Below are 24,421 nucleotides of genomic sequence, written 5' to 3' on the forward strand. Positions count from 1 at the left end.
GAGTTATTCGTGGCCCTGTGCGAATTACCAAAACGGAGCCCTAAAATTTATACATCAAGAAAAAAATTACAAAGAAGAAGTTTTTCCATTCACAGCTCAAAAAATTATTCTCAATTAAATGGAGTCAAGTTCACAATTACAAAACATCACTTCTTAAACATAGAAGCTCTTATTGCGCTCTTTGAAGAAAAATCATCGATTAGTTCCTAATAACAAAATTTGTCTAAAACTTTATTCTCAATAGCTATCATAGCTAATCCATTTAAGCAGTCTTGTGACATTGTCGAACGCAAATATGACTTCAATAACTTCAACTTTGAAAAACTTCTTTCGGCCGATGCAACGGTGATCGGAGTCGTCAATAAGATCCTATACGCTGTGACTGCATTAGGAAAACACCCGCCAACTTTTTTCATATGATTCAAAATTGCCAGAGGACCCATACATGTATCAGGCATTAATTCTTTAAAAAATTTCAAATCTAAGTACAATGCATTTCCGTCAATATCAGAATTCGCATTGTTTTTTAGTACATTCTCAAGATTAACACAACAAGACTCTAACATTAAATCATCTATTGAATTCAACTTAGTAGTAGAGAACATAAAGCCAAATATACTTTCAAATTCTTCGTATTGTTCGAACCTTGTTTTAAGTGAAGATATTGCTTGATCAATAAGGTATAAAAAATAATTAACTCTAAATGATTCCTCTTCAGATACACATGATGAATCATCAAGACCCTCATCAAATTGTTTTTTTCTTCGTCTTTCTCGTCTTTTAGGAAAAGAAGGATCAATGTCCATGTCTTTAGCTATATGTTAAGCGGTTTCCATAGCTTTAGAGAAACCGGTATCTCTATACTTTTCAAAAGTTGAAATTAAAGCATTGATTTGTAAAATAGCCACATCAATAAGCATATTTTTCGATTGTAGATTTTTACTAACTTCATTAACAAAGTACAATATTTCATACCAAATGACTATTGACACGACGAACTCAAAACTACCAAGTTCATTCAATGCTAAGGATTTAGCTTGGCTTCTAATAATACCATCATTATCGACATCGGCAATTTCAAGCAAAGCTTCTTGAAATTCCACATGTTGAAATCTTATAGCTTTTACACTATCAATACGACTTTCCCAACGTGTAGCTGACAACGGTTTAGGAGTTAAACCTGATACATTATCTTTCAAAATATTCCACCTCTTTGTCGAATGGGCAAATATAGTGTATACACGTTGTATGATTGCAAAAAAATCTTTACCTTGACTACATGAATTAGCTATGTCGCATAATGTGAGGTTTAAACTATGACAACCACAAGGTGTATAAAAGGCTCTAGGATTTATGTCCAACAATCTTTTTTGCACTCCTTGATGTTTTCCTTTCATATTAGACCCATTATCATAGCCTTGGCCTCTTATATTATCTATATCAAGATCAAGACATTTTAACTCATTTTGCAAAGCATTAAAAAGTCCTAAACCACTAGTATCATTCACATTCAAAAATCCCAAAAATGACTCTTCTACTTGAAACTCATGTAATAAAGAAGTATCCACATAACATAATATTATAGACATTTGCTCTTTGTGGCTAATATCAGGCGTACAATCAAGTATCAAAGAAAAGTACTTTGCTTCCTTAATTTTCTTGATGATATCAGATTTAATGTTATGACCGAGCAAGCTTATCAACTCATTTTGGATATTGTGACCAAGATAATGGCAATTAGCATCGCTATTTGTTATGCGACTAACATGTTTTTGAATCACTGGATCAAACTCGGTCACCATCTCAACCAACCCCAAAAAATTTCCATTACTTGCCTGATACAATTTTTCATTAGTGCCATGAAAGGCTAAATTATGTTTTCCGAGGTACTTGACAATTGCAATTATTCTTACCATTACATTTTTCCAGTGTTCCTTCTCTTTATATACATTTTTTTGATTCAACTCGTCAATTACTTTATTCTTACCTAGTCGTAAACGCAATTCATACCAAATAGTCATGTTCCTAACATGTTCCACACTCGTTTCATGCTCTTTAAGTCTTACACCAAGATGAATCCAATCATTAAAGCCACTGGATACTAATTCGCCTCTACCTTGAGATTTTCGAAATAATTTACAGCAAAAGCAAAACACTTTATCTAGATCTTTTGAATAGACAAGCCATTCTCTATCCCATTTTTCTCCGTTTGGCATAAATCTAGTGTAAAATTTTGACGAAAAGTATCTATTGCCTGAGTTTTTAGGACCCCTATCAATACTAAAATCCCTCATTGGACCTTTAACAGCTAATTCGTCTATTTGTTTAGCATTTAGTTTATCCCAGTTTCTAGCATCATAAATACCTTCTTCAAAATTAGCATCATCAGTATCATTAACCCCTTCTTCAACATTTTCAGAAGATGAATTAACATTTTCCATAGGCACATCCTCAAAATCATTATTTATTCCAGCAAGAAGACCGTCAACACGTAAAGACTCATCATTATTTATTTCGTTAATTAAGGGCACACTAACAGTAACATTATCAATATTTTCATTCTGAGTTTCGTTCAAACCACCACAATTATCAACATCTTTAACAACAAATTTATCAAGAGCACCTTTTTGAGAACGAGTTAGCTCTTCAATTCTCTTTTTTTTCTTACGTTTTTCACAACCCGACTCATGTTTTCTTGTTTTAGGATTCATTCTACTATTATAGTTCAGCAATCAGCAAGGGACAGCAACAAATAATAAGAAATAATAAAATTTTAAAGGCAGTAGAATGATTAAGAAAACACCTAGTACTCCCAATTATGAGACAAAGGCCATGAAACTCATCTTCAACCTTCAATTTTTCATCATTTACTCCCGGTCCGGGGACGGCGGTCCTTGTAAAAAAAATGAACAAAAATCATCCCTTTGCCCTTTATAAGTTGTAACCTATATACATGAGACAAAAAAGATATTGAAAACAAAAATAAAACTTTACCTTCATCTTCATGAGAGAAATCACAAAATTATGATTAATAATTGAGAGAAATATTGTGGTAGAAGTAGTGTAGAACACTAGAACTAATTAATTATGGAAATTGGGGGAGGAATTGAGGATTTTAGTCTTTAGATGAATGAAATTTGGGAAAGTTCAACGTCTTTTTTTTGTGATTGACTGATAGACAATAGAGAAATAAGGAAACTGTTGTTTTGGAATATGTGATGAATGATAGAGCAGTGAAGCGTCAAGCGGTGACTTCCTTTCTTTTTTTTTTTTTTTTTTTTTTTATAAAAAGAAGATTGGACCGAGATTGGGCCCCAATTTTTTGGGGGCCCTGTACAATTGAACAGGTTGTACCTGTTGATAGTCGGCCCTGGTTATAGTGCTTACGTAAGATGGGTTTTGCTGCTGAAATGGTGACGGAATGAATTCCGAACAACCTTATCTACTACCCAAGTCTCTAGGTGCTTTGTTGACTGCCGCTACGTGGTGTTTTGAAGCAGGCCAAACAAATGACAGCTAGAGTGCATGCCCAGCCATGCCAAGCCACAACCCCAAGCCATAGGTATCCATGGTACTTCGATGCTCAAGCAAAGACGGGTTTTAAGCTCTAAGTAAGACGAACTACATGCTAAGTGCGACGGTCATTACGCTAAGGTTTTATGCGTGTTTTCTTTGCCCAATTGTTGATGGGCTGGTTCCACTGGTTGCTGGAGCCCCCGGCCTGACCTGGTGGTTCAAGATGGTGCTCATGGTGGTGTTGAAGGATGGACCACGGCCTGGTTATACGTGGGAAGCAGAGAAGCAAATGAAAACAAAGCAACAAGCATCAACCCCAATTACCCCACCCCTAGCCACCGGGATGGCATACAACAATGACCAATCTTCGAATTAAGGAAATAAAAAGACTAAGTCAAGACCCCGATCGGGGTGGCAGTCATCAAGAGCAACGATTATTCAGCTCCCTTGTTTTCGAGTTATAAAAACGGAGCTTATGTTTCATGTTTTTGATCTTATTGTTGGATTATGTTCCAAAATTTAGTCAGTTAGTTTCCTATAATTAAGTTAGTGGTTAATATGGTCCCTAATAAATAGACTATATGTTAGTGGAACACCTAATAGTTAGGATTATGTTGTGCGTGGATTTAGTCCATGACTATCACTTTGTTACGTTGTGTTGTGTGGCTATTTAAAGGCCAACATATTATGTTTATTATTTGAGTCAGTTTACGAGAACTTTCTCCTTATGTTTCACTCTCCTCTCTCATTTTTAGTCTATCATGTGGTATCAGAGCTATCTTGAGTAGGGAAGGTAGACACGATTGTCACCTCCGTTCAAGTAGCCAGGTTCGATTCCCGAAAGGCGGCGATCACAAAAAAAAATGGTGAGATCAAAAGAAAAAAAAATCACACATTTTTTGTTTGAGTTGTACAAGTGAGCCACACAGCCGTTGTATCGATTTATTTTCCGCATTAAAAAAAATTGAGAGAGAAGGTGAGTAAATTGTTTGAGAAAAAAAAAACAAATGGTGAGAAGTGCACCATAGAGTGATAGAGAGAAGTGCTCTATCGTGTTTGGTAGAGAAAAATGGCTCTACCCTATTTTGGTGAAGAGAAGTGCTTCACATATTGGTGGGAAGTGCACCATAATCAAAAGGTAGAGAGAAGGGCTCTATCAAGATTTTTTTTGGAGAGAAGTGCTCCATTAAATGAAAGTTGGTGATAATGTGCACCAAGAAAAGGATGACAAGAAGTGCGTTACAAAGTGAAGACAAGGGTTTCACAAAGTGAGATGGAGAAAAGTACTCCGTCAATTGACGTTGGTGACAACGGGCATCAACAAGGTCGGTGACAAAAAGTGGGTCACAAGGTGAAGACAAGGGCTTCACAAATTGAAGAAAAAAAAATTTTGATTTTTGGTGTACGTAGGCAAAGCAGTAGCCTATTGCATTAGTAGGAGTTTCAATTGGTGCATTGCAAATGCACAGGAGCACGGCAACATGGAAATATGTTCTCTATTTAAGAATGCAAATCCAAGTACGCAGCGGTGGCGTGGTTTATTTTAATCGGTGGTCTATTGTCGTAAACAGTACAGGCTCATGAAGAGAAGCCTATTTGATGAAGCAATGTTACAAGTTTTATGGAGTCCAGGCAATGAGACTCGATTTAAGTCTCGAAAGGGGGCTTTGTGTGAAGTTTGGGTGTAGAGCCCAAACATGTATGGGTCATAGAACCTGGGTGGATGCGAAAAAGAATCGCACGTCAGTTTAAGGTAACTTGCTCATCAATGAAGAAAGCAAAGATCAGCGAAGAGTTTTATCCTAAAGGCATGGATGAAAAAAATTTGAAGGACAACTACGAGGACACGGGAGCCTCCTGTATTCGTTACGGAAAAAAAGATCTTAATGACAAGTATTATTGTTCGATCTAACAAATTTTGGATCAAAAGGGTGTGTTGGATTATGTTCCAAAATTTAGTCTAAGTTAGTTTCCGATAATTAAGTTAGTGGTTAATATGGTCCCTAATAAATAGAGTATATGTTAGTGGAACACCTAATAGTTATGATTATGTTGTGCGTGGATTTAGTCCATGACTATCACTTTGTTACGTTGTGTTGTGTGGCGATTTAAAGGCCAACATATTATGTTTATTATTTGAGTCAGTTTACGAGAACTTTCTCCCTATGTTTGACTCTTCTCTCTCATTTTTAGTCTATAACTTATATTTCTGTCTTATAGATTGTCTAGGGTTCCTAAATACTCTTATTTACATTTCCAAAATAATTTTGAAGGAACTAGACCCCTAATTAGACACCTCTAATTAGTTACCAAATTTCTTGTTAATTTAGTTTTATGTGATCTAATTACATGCATGCTTAAAAGATGACATAAAAGATAAGAAAACCTTACATAATATTAAGGAAAAATGGGCACAACAAAGGACTCCTTCCTTTGTTGTTGTTGAGCAAAAAAATGTGATGGATGATCCTCCAAACCCCAATCACCAAAATAGATGATCTCCTCTAAAATGCACCCAAGATTAGCCCTAAGATATCCTAGTTTACTAACTAGGTAAAAATAGGATATACTTGTATAATATGTATAATATTATTACACTAATAATATTAGTTGATGTATATTATTATTTTGTGATTTTATTTGATGAGTTTTGATCAACTTTAGATCAAGTTCTTGATGAAGAAGATGAAGAAATTTGTGGTTGTTTTCTTCTTCAAATGGTTTTTTTTTCTCTTAAAAAATCAATCCCTTATGTGTGTATTATGAAAGGTATATATAGACCACAAAATGTAAACAAATGAGGAACATTTGTTAATGGAAAATACCAAACCACATGTGATGATTATCATCATTAAAAAGTGGCGGCACTAGTAATTATCGGGTCCATTTCGACTTTCGACATTTGTCCCACAAATGCTTATAAGTCGTATATTTAATTATCTTCTATAATTAATTATTAATTTAATTATTTAACACTTAAATAATATAAATTAACAAATAATTTCCACTTAACTATTAAGTAATAATAGACCATTTTATCAATATAAAATGTGCCCCATAAAACTCTATTAGCTAATTAGCTAATTTTACAACCTCTTGTAAGTTTAATTAGCTAACTATCTCCGCCTCAAAACATACACACATATCGTAATACTTTAGCTAATTAACTATTAATTACTAAATTATCGTATAACATTTACTATCTAATTATCGTATAATTAAATAATAAATACTCTTGGCCCGAGTTCGTAACTCGTCATCAAATAACAAAATCACCTGACTAATTATAAGTCAATATTCTATAAGAAATTAATTAAATTGTATCCATATACAAATAATTAATTATTACATTTTGAGCATCATCCTATAGGTGTGATCGAGAGGGATCAACTGATCATCGTTGTCATACGACTGTAACGTCAAACTCTAGTCAGCCGAGCGTTACCGATTTACGGTAATCAGTTGACAAATAATATATTATATCCCTAATAATAATTTTACGAGATTTATTATGTAGACGCACTATTGTGGAGGACATTACTCCAACAAATTTACATACATTTTTTGCTTCTCATTTATTTACATTTGATTATGGTTTAATTCAAGTATTCTGTTCATCCATTTATCGCTTCTTTGTGCTGTGTTATTTGGTAATATCTCTTTTCTCTATTTTATTATTGCTATATCAATTTCCATTCTAATACTTGTTATTATGCTTTCATTTACCTATCTCTTTCTCAATTGTTTACATATTATGCCGTGTGAGTAGTTTATTTCTCTAGGGGAAGGGTTATTAACATGTAATTATCTTATTGTATATATTGTTGAATCGAGTTGTATTGTCATGTATTGTCTTCGTTTATTGCTAAATATCATTCGTTAATCTATTAATCGATGGCCACGATTATTAGACTAATCTAGTTAGAACTCCGTCCTATGATCGAAACCTGGGACGTGGTAAGACTAAGCATGAAGGGTAAAACGGACCTAGTAAGATCGAAAGCCTCAAAGACACGTATTAAGGTTGGCAATAAACGGAAAGGCATGTGCCTTAGACCTAGACAATACCGACATCACAATGCCCGACTTTGACTATATTTGTAGGCTATTTTACGTTTGAACCCGTATCCCTGGACTACTTAATATTTTTTTTATCATCTTGTTCATTGTATTAAATTAAAAACCAAAACTCAAACCCCACTCGTTCCGACCTTGATAAAATTCGATTAATAACATGTAACAACCCGGATTATATAACAAAGGAAATAACGTATTATTAATGAATAGTCAGAGTCAATCAATAATACTAGGGTCAAGGTGGCGGAAACACCTGACCAATCTGGATCGATACAAAATCCAAAACCAAAACTAATATAATATTCAAAGGTTCTCAAACATAACTTAAACTTCTAAATATTTTATTAAACTCGCTTCGCACATTCCCCAAGCAAGTATCAGCCACTCAGCAGTAATCTAAACAACCTAAGAATGTGGGTCAAATTTCAGTCGGGAGTAACTTGATGCTCTCTCAGTCAGGTTTACAATAATAGAATATAACCAACAATAAAACACAATTGAAATTTAAAACCTCCAAACATGTGAGATCATCTATACTTATGAAAACCCGATACAGACTTAAATCAGACAATGACAACTACGACAACCATGTTAAGACAAAAACACAGCATGAGATGCAAGCAAACTTACCATACCATGATGTTCTCAACACTAGACGAATGAAACCACACGAACCTAGACCATATGCAACCACTAGACCATAGAAACTTACAAACTAATGTAGCACACAATCCATAGCAACATAAGGCACAATGCTAGCATCAAAGCATTGCGAATAGTGCGAACGCCCGTTAGAGCGTATAACCACTGCCTCTAGCTAACAGAGCGTATAACCCCTGCCTCCATCGGCATGGAGGGTATAACCACTGCCTCTACGGTACTATATATCTCGTATAACCACTGCCTATATGCCTACGACCTAGCCAGACTCTCGGTGCAATAACAGTGCACCGAACAACACTCGGGACCTAGAGCGTATAACCAGTGCCTCTGGCCAACCCCGAACATAGACCAAATAAATCCTAAACTGGGTGACGATAGTTCATTCCGATAGTATATAACTGATACTACCGTCATCTATTCAAACTAATAAACACTTGAACAGTTTAATTGACTGTACAAAACATGCAAGATCAACATCACGACTCAACTCAGTAGAACAACTCAACTGACTGTCCTAGCAGCATATGAACAATAGTATCAAATAATAAATAGAGCGACAATGATATAATACATTGAATACAATACAACATATGAAACAAGTATAAACAATCAAGGTTATAGTAACCATGGTCATAACACGAACTCTGGATGCGAGGTTACATTGACCTCGACTATAACTCCAACATGTAACCTGAGGTTATACTAACCTCAACCATAACCTTGACATAAAACTCGAGGTTATACTAGCTCCAACCATAACCTTGAGCTATAACTCGGGTTTACGTTAGCCTCAGCCATAACCTTAAATCGTCTTTCAAAGTTATACCCGCATCTGCTATAACCTTGATTCATATTTCCAAGGTTATACCACTTTCAGCCATAACTTAAGTGATAACCCAAGGTTATACTAGCTTCAGCTATAACCTTGATTCATATTTCAAGGTTATACTAACATCTGCTATAATCTTGACCCTTACTCTTGGCCGTAAGTCAAGCCGCCTCTAGGGGTTCCCTCGTGAACCCTAGTTGCGCACATAACACCCAAAACAACGCATGAACCACATATGATATACAGTTAAGACACTAAAACATATACGAACATTCAAAACATATTACTCATGATAATAAATAATCAAAGATGTACCAATCATACAAAAAGACCATTAAATCATCTAGAGATCATATCAATTGGCATAAACACAATTAAAAGAGAAACATTTAGTTTTCTTTTTAGCGAATAAATCTAGAGATCATCGTCAACAACGTAGACGTCTTCTCCATGATCAAACCCCGCGCCTTTAATGTCGTAACACACATGACAAAAAAGAGAACAGTCTAACTAAAACACTATCTATATAAATCTCTAAAGTAAACGCTAAAAAACACGAAACTTACGACGAGGATTGATAGATCCAAAGAGTAGGATCGATCTAGGTTCGAAAAATGACGGGGAGAGAAGAAACAAAGGCGACATGAATCCCTAGATCAAGAGGGATTATTACACGGCACAAAGGGAGGAAAGAGAAAGAGACAATTAGGTTTACGGTCTTGTGGAAATATGAGAAAACAGAAAAGCAAGGGTTTATTTCCACTCTTATTTATAGAAGAAACTCATGGGTTTAAACCAAGCTCAGGCCCAAAACTCCACCCATCGAATCCAAACTCACGTGAAACCCAAGAGCAAAGTGGGTTTTCACCAATATCGAGCTAGATCCGCCAATTAAAATGAGAGAAGGATATTTTTCCGGAAAATTAAATAAAAAATATGGGAAAATGAATTAAATAAATATTAATTGGAAATACGGGGTGTTACATGACAACCATTTTAACAACTCTCGTCTCCTTGTGTGCGACCCGACTACACTAGCCTAGGTTAGACCCCTTGGGTAATTATCCTTGATTTGGGTACGCGACTATCTTTATCAAATTTTGGCGCTGTTGCCGGGGATCACGGTTTTGTTGCTATTTTATTTGTTGAATTTTTATTATTTTTTATTTGTCTTAAGGAACAGTTGTTCCTTGGGACTGGTTTTACTTTCCTCTTGTAGTTTGAGTCTTATGCGTAAGTTTTCTCGATTGGGTGAGCGAATTTCAAGTGATCCGGTTCCCGAGAGAACCTTCCACCGTAGAATCAAAAATTTCTACGAGCTTGCTCAATCTTCTAGTTCCGATAGTTTGGCTTATATCCGTGCTAATTATCCCGCCATTGAAGGAGAAGAATCTACTACTTCTTACCCGCCATCATTTCCACCTCCAATTTTGAAGAAAATGGTGCATTTGTCCGGTCATTTCAAGCTTACAGCCGAGATGCTCCCTAGGGGTATTTCCACCGCTAATGTTGAGGCATCAAATTTTGAGATCAAACCGGCTTTCATTAGCCTAGTTCAAAAGAGGCAATTTGGTGGAGGTCATGTCGATGATCCTAATCTCCACATCCAAAAATTTTGTGACTATTGCTCCATTATAAGGCAAACTGAAGTCACTCAAGAGCAAATACAAGAAATAATGCTTTTCTTTTTCTCTTAACGGGATAAAGCAAAGCTTTAGATTAGTAGCCTTGACAAAGTCTCCTTGGGCATAACCGATGGGAATACCTTGGTGTAGACACCTCGTTTCTTCACCTTCCGCCAACCACCCAGTGATGATTGGGCCGCATGTTTGATTATGCAGAGCGATTTATGACATTTCTTAAGTTCATCGACACGTGATAGCTCAAATAGTCGAGTCAACCTCATAGTCGTCATCTATGCACCAATACGGTCGTTTTGACAGTAATTATTGTTCATTTGGAGTCCCGGTCAAAAACCGCTTCCATTTTCTATACCGTCTAAAACCCAAGTCGAAATATTCTGGAATTTTCCAGAGTAATATTCCTAAATTTTATCTTTTATCACGGAAATATCTACCTTGCGGAATAAGGAAGCTCACATCTTCCCTAATTCCTAAAATCAACCGCGGAAATCTTTCTTGCTGAGGAGGAAACTGCCCAAAAGAGAACGCATCAGGTACTGCGCCTCTTGGAAAGGTCGCACTTCCTGCTGCACCTCTTCGTGGGTTTCTTTTTCTCCAGTTTCCAGATTTCCTCCGAATTCCTTTTCGTAATTTTACCCTTACCATAATTCCTCCGTGTGAACAGTATAAATAGAGGCCTCCGCCTCACATATTCTTCACGCGAGTGTCCGTTCTTCTCTTCTCCCTTTGCATTCTAAGACCGCGCTCTTGCTTTTCGATGCCTAGGTGCTTGATAAATCTACCACGTAAGCTCAAATCCTTCTGAGTACCAGTCACGTTTAAATGACCGACCAATTTAACCACTACACTTCAATCAATTTAAACAACTTTTTTCTAATTCCTCTTTAGAGGGAGCTTTCATTCTGCATTGAGTCGAGCAATCACTAATACGACAACTTAGTTAATCTCGCTTTGTCAAACATGTAAGTCTGAGGGTGTAAAACCCAATTTACTTATTTATTTATTTTATTTTATATCAATTAATGTACGAGTTTATATCACGAGTATGTCTATAACCGTTTTAAACTGTTTTCAAAATTACATTTTAAAACCCCTTTTGACGGAGCAGCAGAGAGACACTGTAGAGAAGAAACGCAACAGCTGTTGCGCCTTCTCGAACAGTCAGAGTACTTGCTGCGCCTTTTCCAGAGGCTTCTTAGCCGCTGTTGCTCTTATTCTTCTTCTTCTTCTTCTTCCTCGTGTTACTCCTTTATTTCATTCGAAGGCTGGTTTATTCTTCTTTATTCCTTTCAGGTTTTCTCTTCTTCTTATTTATTCACAAACTTATTTTATAAAATCCCTTTTTATAATTCTGACCTATATCCTCTATAATCTGATATTTGCGGATTTTCGTCATTAAATTCGAACCCGGATTCAAGAGGCTCGATTTGTTCATATCAAGTCCCTCGAATTCGTCTTTGATACATGTTAATTCTGTTTACCTTTTCTAATTTCCGTTTCTAAATTTGAAGTTTGTATATAAACCCGTTTTCCGACATCGTGTAGTAACTAACTCATAACAATTCGTTTTAATTTGTTTTTTATTGTCTTATGACGGTTCCCGATGCATATAATATGACTAAATCACCTTCACTCAAGTTGTATATCAATAATCTGTACAAATCAACCTTAAACCAATCAACGAACCATAACAATTAACAAGTCTGACTTTCACAGTCGGAACCCAACTCAAGAACGGTCGCATGAACTGATGCGCCTTTTCTAAGAGACGAATCATAGGCTGCGTCTTTTCTGAGGTGGCTTCTGCCTCTGAACTCATCTTGTTCTGACGTAGACCTTCTAATTAGGTTTAAATCGATTATTATCCTTATTATCACTATTAATTCGACATATTTTTTGTATTTCCTTGTTCTTTTTAATTCTCTTTTTTTTTTCAACACTCTTTTTAAGCATACTTGTGACGTAAATTCAAGTTATTCTTTGTAATTCAATTGTAATTTATTTCTCGTAATTCATTAATTGCAATTTATCATTCTTGTATGATTTACTTGATTAGCAATTCACATGTAATCAACCTAATTCCAATTTTGACCCTTCAATTAATTCTAAATTCTTTGATCGCCGACATAGTTAATATTCACATTATAGGATTAATTTGTTGGATGTTGCATTGCATGCATATTATTGACGATATATCAAATATAAACAACTTCCCTGATCATTATTAGAGGCCACTATCGAGGCGGGCGGGATTAGGTGTTCAAAGAAACGAGCTTCCTAATACGTACCCTCGCCCCTTACTCAAAATCTCTGTGAACATCCGTGTTCATTGGCATCACGAGAGTCATTCTAGACATATAATGCTAAGGGTAACAAATTTCTTAGTGTTCATGTCACTACTTTGTGTCTTGACATGACGTGAAGTATTCGAACGGTTCCAATTTTCCTTAAAAATTGGCGGCGACTCCACAAATGCAGGCTTTTCAAACCTTTCACCGATTTCAATGCCTTTCAAATCGGTAACGGCCCATGACGTTCCTCGGCGTCGCGCCGGAGTTCCGTAGGAGAAGTACCACCGCCTCGAGACCAACGCGCAGGTGCGCGCGGCGCGGGTGGTTGTGTCCATTGTTTAGCGACTCCGTTGGGGATGATACACTTAGACTATGTATAGTGTTACCTAGGCTGAAACTTGAACAAGGTTAGGGAATAGTTTGTATGAGACGGTCGTTAATTTTAATTACTCGACCTTCTTTAGGTCATTTTAGCTAGCCTTCCTAGGCTTTAGCCAACCCATTCGACCAATCGTCCCGTCTGGACGGTGCAAGTTCCTATTTGCATCAAAAGATGGATAGCGATTGACGTCAACCATACCACGATATTTACTCATGTTTGTATCAAGAGCTTTCATTACTCGTGCGAATGGACTAGAAACCCACCCGACTCATGTTTGGCACGGACCTCTCCACTGACCATGGTATGCTAGCTTGGTATGGCAACCCACCCTTTAAACCAAAACCTTCTAAAAGCACTCAGCATACTGTTATAATGCCCATGTTTGTGTTTGTAACTTGTATGTTATCATCTTTCATAAACAAAACTCCAACGAAATTTTCAAAAAAAATAATCCTTTCAAAATACAAAAACTTTCAAATTGGCTCAAAATCAACAAAGTCGAGTCGAAACTCTACCAAAATTTTAAAAATATGTCAACCATTTCAAAAAAATCAAACTTCAAAATCAACTCTCCTACAATCACACACAATGATTGTTTAGGACAAAATTTCAAAATCAAACTTTCTTCCAACTCACGTAACACAAACGTGTCTTTTTCTTTTTTTTTTTTAGTCCACGAGTCTTGTTTGAGTAAGTGTGAAAATAGTCGAATGTGTCTTGATTCGTCTTCGGTTCTTATACTCAACCCAAGATGGTCAGAACAAATGATGAAAGCGCAACAAACGTCCATGGTCCCAATGGAAATGGTAATAGTCAAATCCTGGCCGCATTACTTTGTCTTTAGACTAGTCAAGATGTCGCCTATGCTCGCCTCCAAATGATCGAAAATCGCATAGAGGCTGTAGAAGCAAGACTCCCTCCTACGGAGGAACCTATTCCCAACAATTATGACTCTCCACCATTCATAAACGACTCTTCCCCAATCCTCAGTTAAGCAGAAAAGCGTCTCCAATACTTAGAAGAATAATTGATGTATCTAAAGGGGGACGACATTTACAGGGAAAATAGCCGAAAAAATGAAGCAGTAAATGCCCAACTACCAACTAACTTCAACATGGCCGACATCCCAAATATCAAGGGGCACGAAAATCTTTTAAAACACATTCGTGCTTTCAAGGACTACATGTCTATCAAAGGCATCAAGCCATAGATTTTCTTAAGGATCTTTCATTCATCTCTCGACACTATTCCCAAACAATGGTTCTACTCTCTAGACCACAAGAAGATCTCTACCTGAGATGATGCGGCCATCAAGTTCACCAAGCAATACGCAGATAATGCCGAAATTCAAGTCAACATGCGCACCTTAGAGGTTCTTACCCAAAATAAAAAGGAAGGACTCACAGACTTCTTAAATAGGTGCAGGAAGACTAGCACCCAACTAGTGGAGCGTCCAGACGAGGCCACTCTTGTGGAAAGATTCGTGGACAATCTAAGGCCTATCTATGCAAATCACTTGAGGTACCAAAACATTAAGTCTTTCAAAGACTTAACATCGTTAGTTACAAGAATCGAAGATGATATTCGCAAAGTACTCTTGTCGAAAACAATAGGACGCGGATATCAAGGGTCAACATCAACTGGAAATCGTTCCTACGGTTCCACTAGCAAGACCGACGATGTCAACCTCTTCGAGTCGTCTAAGAAAAACATTACACCAAGGAAGTTCACTGACATCGGTGACACATACAAAAATGCACTGATAAGGTTGATGAAGCAAGGAATAATCCAACCAATAGGACCTACACCTGACCTGGAAAAGAATACCAAGTTCTGGGACGATAATGCTTATTGCGAGTATTGTTTGGGTTATTTTTCACATAAAATCAACTTGATGATGTGGCAGCGAATAATTGAAGCAAAGAAAGAGCAGCGGATCGATGACATGGCCAAGAAATATCTTAAGCAAACTCCACACAAAACCGCAGTTAAACATAAGATGAACAAAACCCATGAGACTCGGTCAAGTAACAATCCCGCAAAAATAGGGAAGTTGAGCAGAAGTAGGGAGTAGGATGCTGAGGAGGAGCGGGTCAAAAGGAACAACTATAAATATGAAGTAAAGGCAAAGCAACGGGGACATTCAATTATTCACTCCCTCACTTATCAAATCTCCACTCCAGAAAATCATCATCATCACCATACAAGAGCATTAGTCATTATTTCCATCATAATTGTAACATTACATTGTTCCTCCTCAGTACCCCAAAAAATCATAGTGCATATATTTAGTGGGATACCGACTCCCCCAACGGTTTTTCCCACATTCGGATTTTCCGCGTCACCAATTTCTTGTGTCCTTTACCTTTTTGCATTCTTTATTTTGTTCCGTCAGTTTGCAAGTACAATCTCACTACCTTAAAATCGACCAACAATGGACCGCTTTAACCCACCTAAAACAAAGTAACTATTAGGTAATTTTTTACCAAAACAGTTTGGCACCCACCGTGGGGCATAGTGGTCATATTATAAGTCAACCTTCCAAACAGTACGTTCAGCATGTCAGGATCCAGTCAGAATACCTCCAGCGCCCTAAGTTGCACCTCCAGCGTCTCAGGTTTTACCAAGCAGCCTGATACGTGCATTTTATATAGACTTTTTGGCCTATTTTTGCACGTATTTCCATGTACTTTTATACTGTTTATATTGCATTATGCTCCAAAATGGCTACTTTGGTTCGTCTTGTCTATTTTGCAGGAATGAACGTGGATGGAGTAGAATCATACCATTTCCGTCCTGTTTTGCATGCATTTTGAGGAGACGGGATTTTCAGGGCGATATACTGCATTGGGATGCGTGAAGGAATGGTCTACGAAGCAGTCGGCTACGAGTTTGGAGCTGTTTCGGATGACACTACAAGAAAAAGGCCTATTTGCAACGCACCAATCCGTTGCGAAATAACCCTAATCCGTTGCTTATATACAGTTTGCAATGGATATCCGTTGCAAGCTGGTGCGTTGCTTATATGGCGTTGCAAATGAAAAATATGCAACGGATCGGCGTTGCTAATTTTTATGCAACGGACGTATATTATTTGCAACGAATTATCCGTTGCTTAAATGAGGTCCACGTGGCACCTGTTTGGTCAATTATGGGACGGATTTCCGTTGCAAAAAAAATGTTTTCCGTTGCATAGTAGAGGGAAAAGTCAACAAATTGACTTTTTAAATTAATGGATAGCCGTCACAAAACCTGTAATTTCCGTTGCAAACACAAATGCATTGACTTTTGTAATTAATGGATAGCTGTCACAAAACCTGTAATTTCCGTTGCAAACACAAATGGGAGATTCAAGCATTCCTGCATCCATTTTCCTCCATTTCGTTACGATATCAAACAATTAAACAATAAACTTTAAACAAGCCAACAATATAGAAACTTGGAATTGTTCATTTAGCAAATTTAAAAGAGTACATACATTGAAAACATCCTCAAAAAAAATCCATACGTAATTTGCTAAGCAATTTCGTTGTCTAGATATTATGGAGTAATCTAGCTAATTAGTTGGGATTGATGTCGAGTTGCCACTTCCACCATCATCATTGAAGTCGTCTCGATTTTGGAACTGGTTGCTATCACAATTTGGGTCAAAGTCAGACCCAAACTTTGCTTGTAGAAACGCCTCCATTCTTTGTACTTTGTCTTCGAGCACTTTGTTGCGGAGCTCAGTTTCAACATTCTTGCTCGCAAGTCAAGGTAGTATTCCGGGCGAATAATCCTGGTCGATATTGTTGGACTCCCTACTTCCAATGTTTAGCGTTCAAAGTAATGGTCGCGTGCGACTCCGATGACCAAAAACTAACCCCTTCTTATTAAAGCCGCATTTTTCAAGGTAGATTTTATCTTTATTGATATCCCTTTCACCTTGAGATTGAAGGGCACTAATTTCTGCCTCAATAGATACCTGAAACATAACGGATAACTGAATCAGTTAAGACAATCCAACCTCATCATGGACAAATATCAATTAGTTCAAAAATAATTATACCTTTCTAATTTTTTTTCAAAATCCGAACCTTCAGACTAAGAAATCTGATTGTGTTTCAAAATAAACATCATTGACAGCGAAAGCATTTAACTCGTCAAGAGTAACTATACCGAAAAAATATATATAGTGTATTAATTGTAAATGACAAATTAACACAAGTGCCAAAATATGTGACCCAAGAATTACATGTAGTAGCAAACTTGATCCAGGATTAGCAAATACTCCGTACTACAGTAATGTAATACTTGTAGTAAGTAGATGAATTAAGACAAAGGCCTAAGTTCAATTCCATGAACAACAAGACTATTCTTAGAATGGAGTCGCTCAATCTCCTGAAGAATCATTTCCAAGACCACCCTTTGGCCTTTGATCTCCAACCAGAACACGTAATCAAGCCTAGCAGTACTAATGTCCAGTCCTTATTCTGAAGGCGGGGCTCTATATGCTCTAAGTTTAATGAACACTAATCATGGGGAGGGCATCAAACCATTTCTTCGTGATAGCCTACGCAGTACTAATGTTGAGGTGTCAACACCATCAAACCACAAGCCTCACACATCCCTCCATTGTATTTCAATACTCGGGTTGGAATCAAAGACAACCAGCAAGACGAAGTTTCAAAATCATTTAAAAAAATCAAAACTTACAACGTAATCTTCAGCTTTCTTTGAAACGTATCCTCTCGTCTTCTTCGTTTTTGTTGCTTTCAATAACTCAATTGCAGGTGGGTAATCTCCTCCATTAGCCTAAACATGGTAACAAATTTAGTTTAACACACAAACACTGAAGGAAATCCCATAATTGAACTTATAATGATAAATTTGTTACTTACTAATTTCTCCATCACTAGTAGAGAATTCATTCGGCCCATGGTATGTGTTCCTAAAGCTTTTCCACCTTCTCGCATTTGATTTGCGATTGGCCATGCTTGAGCTGATTTTTGTTTCCTTCTTGATTGTCTATCAAATAGCAATTCAAAGCATGGAGTGCATCACCCATCCATTTCTATTTGCTTCTTTACGGCCCGACAAACCATGGTCCTTAGCCGTGTTTTGAAGAGTTTGGTAAAAGCAGCTCTAACTTGGTCTTCCTCATCTTTAGGATAATCCACTTTGCTCTGTTTATTCAAAAATAGAGAACTTACCATCATCGAAAAGTAATGTACAAAACGCACCAATAAGTTGGATAATTCATCATTAATTAAAGTAAAAAAAAAAAACATGAATTGAAGATTCTAAGCAACAATAAGTTAAACCTGAGTTACGTACAAAATTAATTAAAAAAATTCGTCAAATTATCATCAGTTAAGTAGATGTACCTTAAACCACTTCCAATACTGTTCTCGTCGGGCAGGTTTAGTTTCACTCCAATTTGGGCCATGTTCATGATAATTACCTTTTACTGTCTTGGTCACTAACTCCGATACCTTCGGATGTTCAAACCTGTAGGTTATTACAATCACACTAAATGTTTATATTTAATAAGCAAATCAGTTGTACATGTAATTCAAATGCATATTCCAAAAGGCAGTGCGTTTCATTCTACAATAATACATATTTACATGAAATTTCGCCCATTTCACTCACCACTTATACTCGATGGATATTCTCAACTTTTGAGGGGGTGATTCACGGAGCTCATCATCGTCTTCGCCAGATCTTCGTCGGTTGCTTCGTCTTGAATCTGCCATTATTGATCAACTAAAAACCATAAAAATGTTTAAAGAAATCATTAAATATCATTAAAAAAACAGGAAGGCTAGTGCAACACTCATGCAAAGCTTAAAACTAATATAAAGAAGAAAAGAATGAAATTAGTATAAAGTTCATTAGAAATATGACATCAAAACTAATACAAAGCTAAATGAAACTAATACAACACCTTTGAATGCCCTATTTTGGGATCAAAGAATGAACTCAAACAGCTTGAATTTCTCCAATGTTGCATCAGATTTTCAGTCCAACTTTGAAAGATCATATCTGGAGTTCTACTAAATGGAAATCCAATTCGTTTAAACCTATGGACTCTTGATCTAGCATACTTTTCAATGGAATTGGAATCAAAAATATTCAATGTATGAATTTTTCACAATAAGCCTTCAAAGACTGTCACAATTTAATGCAATGCTGTTTTTGAAAGTGACCTGTCTGTGTTCAAACTTGAATAACTCAAAACCTGATGGATATTTTAGGATAATTCTTTTTGGAGATGAAATCTAACATCATTGGCTTTCATGTGATGTATGGTGGGTATTTTTAGCCTTCCTGAACTAAGAGTTATGGATTTTCAAAGTTACAGCAGCTGTGCAGGAAGGATGCTGTCATTTCAGAAATGACCTGTCAGTGTTTAAAATTCAATAGCTGAAGATTTGCTCAATAATTTTGATTGATTATTCTTGGAGAGGGAAGCTGACATCCTTAGCTTTGTTTTAAGCTATCACTAGCAATTTATTTCAACCTAGAGCAAGAGATATGAATTTCTGAAGGAACAACTTAAAACCTGAATTGCATTTTAGAACCAGTTCTGATTCACCAAGGGGAAATGATCCAAGTTATTAAGGAAACTGTCCAGATTATTTATCCAGCTTATCTTCCATAATCCTTAAGGTACTAAGCTACAAGAAATACCAGGGATGATTATGCAACCAAGTTCAGAAGGTCCTCTAACAATTGCAGAAGTTCAAATCAGACTGAAATCAAGCAACATTGTCTTTGCCTAGTTGATTCAGTTTCTTGCTTTGAGTAATTAGGTCCTAACCTCTAAAATAAAGACGTTGAGGAGGTCCTGAAGGTCCTTAATAAAGCAAATACAAGACTCAAGGAGAGCCACACACTTTGATAAACTCTGATTTATTGCATACCCCTGGGTTTGACACTGCAGAAACTAAACAAAATGAGATATGCTAGAGGGCATATATGAAAAAACAAAAACTATAGAAACTACAGAATTCTTTAAACGATACTAAACATCATCATCATCATCGTCGTCGTCACTATCATTATTAATGTCAGCATTTTCATCTCTATCACTATCGGGGAAAAGCTCATCATCTTCTTCTTCCTCTGCCCACTCCTTTTCTTTATCCTTCTCGTCCCCCCTATCCTCCTCCTCCTCCTCCTCCTCCTCCTCCTCCTCCTCCTCCTCCTCCTCCACCACCACCACCTCCTCCTCCTCCTCCTCCTCCTCCTCCTCCTCCTCCTCTTCTTCTTCATCCTCTATTATTGATAATGCTGGCAGTTCAGTGACTACATCTTCTTGAAAGATTCGCTCATCCACGGGAGCGTCGATATGTGATCTAGCTTTAGTTTTAAATACAGCTGACCATTGAACTTGGTCTTTTTTTGTGTTTGGATAAGAAATATAGCAAACTTGCTCCACTTGATATGCCAACACGAATGGTTCATATTTCGCATATTTTCTCTTACGATTGACATCTACAAGCTTATATTGTTCATGAATCACCATACCTCTAGCAGAATTATCTAACCAATCACATTTAAACAATATAGCCACATAACTGCCGTGATCACCAGTATAAGTCAACTCAATAACTTCATCAAGGGTTCCATAATAGTCTGCTCCTTCAGTGGAACTAACACATACCCCATTGTTTAACGTTGCTTTAGATACATCTTTCCCATCTTTAAAAGCTCTGAAGTTATAACCATTGATGGAATAGCGTTTCCAAGTTCTTACTTCTCTTGACGGCCCATTGCTAGAGATATTATTAGATCATCGGTCATGGTATCATCATTCACCTAACAAGATTTTAAAATTTTATGTTTATTAAATTATTAAGGCTATTGTAAAATAACCCTTGGTTGGAGGATTCACTTACTTGATTTCGTAACCATTGTGCAAATTCGATTCGAATTTATTCCCCAAATCGTGTGAGAAAGATGAGGATGTTGTTTACTTAGAAATTCCTTAAACACCCTGATCATCACATAATGAATTTATAATTTTAATCACTATACAAATAGTAAGTTTAGTTTTAACATGAAAATTAAAAGTTTGAAATCAATTATTTTACTTACGTTTCATAAGGATTCATTTTCTCACAATTACTTAAAATGTACATGTGAGCAGATTGGTATTCTTTGTCATCAAGATATCTCGAGATGGCACTTCCCGAGGGTTTTCCCATATGATCTTGAAAAAGTTCAGGTAAATTTGATTCAGGCTCAACTTCGTCACAAACATCGAGTTGTTTGGCTTTTGTGTCTATATGCTTCTCATAGTAGAGTGAACAGAAATTTGAGATTTCTTCAAGTAAATAAGCGTTGCATATGGAGCCTTCGGCCCGTGCTTTGTTACCAATTTTTCGTTTCAAATGATTAAGAAACCTACGTGTTAAGTAAATCGTATATAAGATTTCAAATTATTGGTGCATTTATCTAATATAAATAAATAAAAATCAGGGTGTCAATGATTACCTTTCAAAAGGGTACATCCATCTATATTGTCTTTGGTCCACCAACTTTGGCTTCGTAAGGCAAGTGAACCGGTAAATGTTCCATGGAATTGAAAAAATACGGTGGAAATATTTTCTCTAATTTACACATGATCTCAAAGAATATTATTTTCTAGACGTGTCATGTCATCAATTTGAAGAGTTGATGCACACACGTCTCGAAAAAATTGGCTAATCTCGGTTATCGCACACCATTCATTCTTCGGAAGCAAATGCTTTAGAGCAACATGTAGTAGACGCTCCATAAATACATGACAATCATGACTTTTCATGCCATGTAGTCTTAAGTCCTTTAGGTCTACACACCTACTCAAATCGAAAGCATATCCATCCGGAAACTTCAAACTGCATATCCGATTCTGAGTACCCGCTTCTCTTCCTTTTTAAGAACAATCATATCTCCTTTCCGTCGGGCCTTACAAATTAATTTAAAGTCTTTTTGTGCATTCGATTTAAAACTTGTTTTATTTTTCTCATCCATAATCGTGTGAATCATTTGTTCAAAGAAATTCTTTTCAATATGCATCACATCTAAATTATGTCGAATTAACAAAGTCTTCCAATATGGAAGATCCCAAAATATACTTCTCTTCCACCACCCTTCCCTTTTCTTTTTCAACTTCAACAACTCTTCATCAGTTGCATCAACAATAGAAGGTAGATGCTGAACATGTTCCCAAACTTCTTCACCGGTTAGTCTAGTAGAAGCAAAATCGGCCTCCACGGTCCTGTCCTTTCGGAAATGTTTGTTATCTTTCCGAAAAACATGGTCGAGCAATAAGAATTGTCTATGACAATCAAACCAACTCCACTTTTTACTATGTTTAAGCCAAAAAGACTTACATTCATTAACCAAACAATATGGACATGCATGCGACCCATTGTAGTCCACCCGGATAACATGCCATATCTTTGGGAAATCGTTTATTGTCCACAAAAGTGCAGCTCTCATATCAAAATTTTGCTTCCTCGACACATCGTACGTTAGCAGGCCATTTTTCCACAAATCCTTCAACTCTTGAACTAATGGTTGCAAATATACGTCTAAGTTTTTCTTGGGATTCTTGGGACCGGATATAATCAAAGACAAAAAGATGAATTGTCTCTACATAAACAACCAAGGAGGCAATTTATATGGGGTCAACATCACCGGCCAACATGAGTATTGCTTTCCAAATCTATTAAACGGTGAGTACCCGTCAGTGCACAGCCCCAATCGCACATTTCGAGGGTCATTCGCAAAATCAGGGTGTTGTTTATCAAAGTGCTTCCAAGCCTCTCCGTCACTTGGATGAGACATTATCCCATTGGCACAAGGGTTCTCGTAGTGCCATCTCATTTGTGCCGCAATATCTTTATTTGCATAAAGTCTTTGGAGCCTAGGTCCTATCGGGAAATAAAATAATGGGTTTTCGGGTACTCGTTTTCCATTTAAATTAGATTTAGATTTGTATCTATCGGCCCCACACTTGTTGCATTGCTCAAGTTGATGATCATCATTCCAAAAAAGCATACAACCAGTGGGACATGCATGAATCTTCTGATGGGGTAGCTGGAGAGCTTTAAGCACTTTTTTGGTCTCATAGAAATTCCAAGTCATACAATTATTGTTAGGATATCCCGCATATATGACGCGAAACCATCTACACACTTATGCGGCATATTAAACTCACATTTCAAAGTTAATAACCGCGCCGCAGATTGCAACAAAGACATCTTACTGCCTTCATACACGGTTTTTCTCGCTTTTTTAACATCTCAAAAAAAGCAGTCACATTAGGGTTAGGAGATTCGTCGACTTCTTCAGCATTAAGGGCCTCCTCCATTATTTGTTCAATGTTATCACGTAGCGCATTATTAACCATCTCTTGATAGGGGTTGTTAGGCTCAGTGATTGGTTCTTCTAGTGGATAGTCTTCTCCATGACACACCCAATAATAGTAATTATCGCAAAATCCCTTTAACGAAAGATGTTTCTTCACCTCCAATTCACTTAATAGTACGAAATTGGTGCATTTTTTACAAGGACCGCGAATTTTGTTGTTGGTTATATATTCATTTTGTTGCTTAGCGTAATTAATAAATTCGATTACGCCATTTACATATTCAACCCTAATTTTTTTATTAGCATCCACTATCTCGTACATCCACTCACGCTCTACTCTCTTCATTTGAAATCTACAAATGGTTACACAAAATAAATTTATAAATGTATATATATACAGTGAATATATTGAAAATAACAAGAGACACTACTACAATATAGCCCTATTGCAATACGTCAAAAATGTTGCATATTACCTTTAAAATGTTGCTTTATGGTTTAAGCAACATTTTTAAGTATGGTACTTAAAGTCTCGTAGCTAAATTATGTTCTGACTTCTGACAAATCTATGTTCTCATAGCTTAATTTTCAAGCTTTTACTAGGCTGGCTTATTTGCGCTGAGACATGGAATTATATCTCTTACTAATAATTACATTTAGTTACTTTTACTTG

The 24,421-nt window shown here is 36.6% G+C and overlaps 2 protein-coding genes across 2 annotated transcripts; both read right to left on the bottom strand.

Annotated features, from left to right (window-relative positions):
- Positions 1 to 206: 206 nt before the first annotated feature.
- LOC141627563 (uncharacterized) lies at positions 207 to 806 on the bottom strand. Its single transcript, XM_074440802.1, has one exon. The coding sequence runs from the start codon at positions 804 to 806 to the stop codon at positions 207 to 209; it is 600 nt and encodes a 199-aa protein (XP_074296903.1).
- Positions 807 to 821: 15 nt separating this feature from the next.
- Positions 822 to 2,711, bottom strand: LOC141627564 (uncharacterized). The gene has a single exon (XM_074440803.1). The coding sequence runs from the start codon at positions 2,709 to 2,711 to the stop codon at positions 822 to 824; it is 1,890 nt and encodes a 629-aa protein (XP_074296904.1).
- Between the last annotated feature and the right edge of the window lie 21,710 nt (positions 2,712 to 24,421).

This window comes from Silene latifolia, chromosome Y, assembly GCF_048544455.1.
Source record: "Silene latifolia isolate original U9 population chromosome Y, ASM4854445v1, whole genome shotgun sequence".
Classification (NCBI taxonomy): domain Eukaryota; kingdom Viridiplantae; phylum Streptophyta; class Magnoliopsida; order Caryophyllales; family Caryophyllaceae; genus Silene; species Silene latifolia.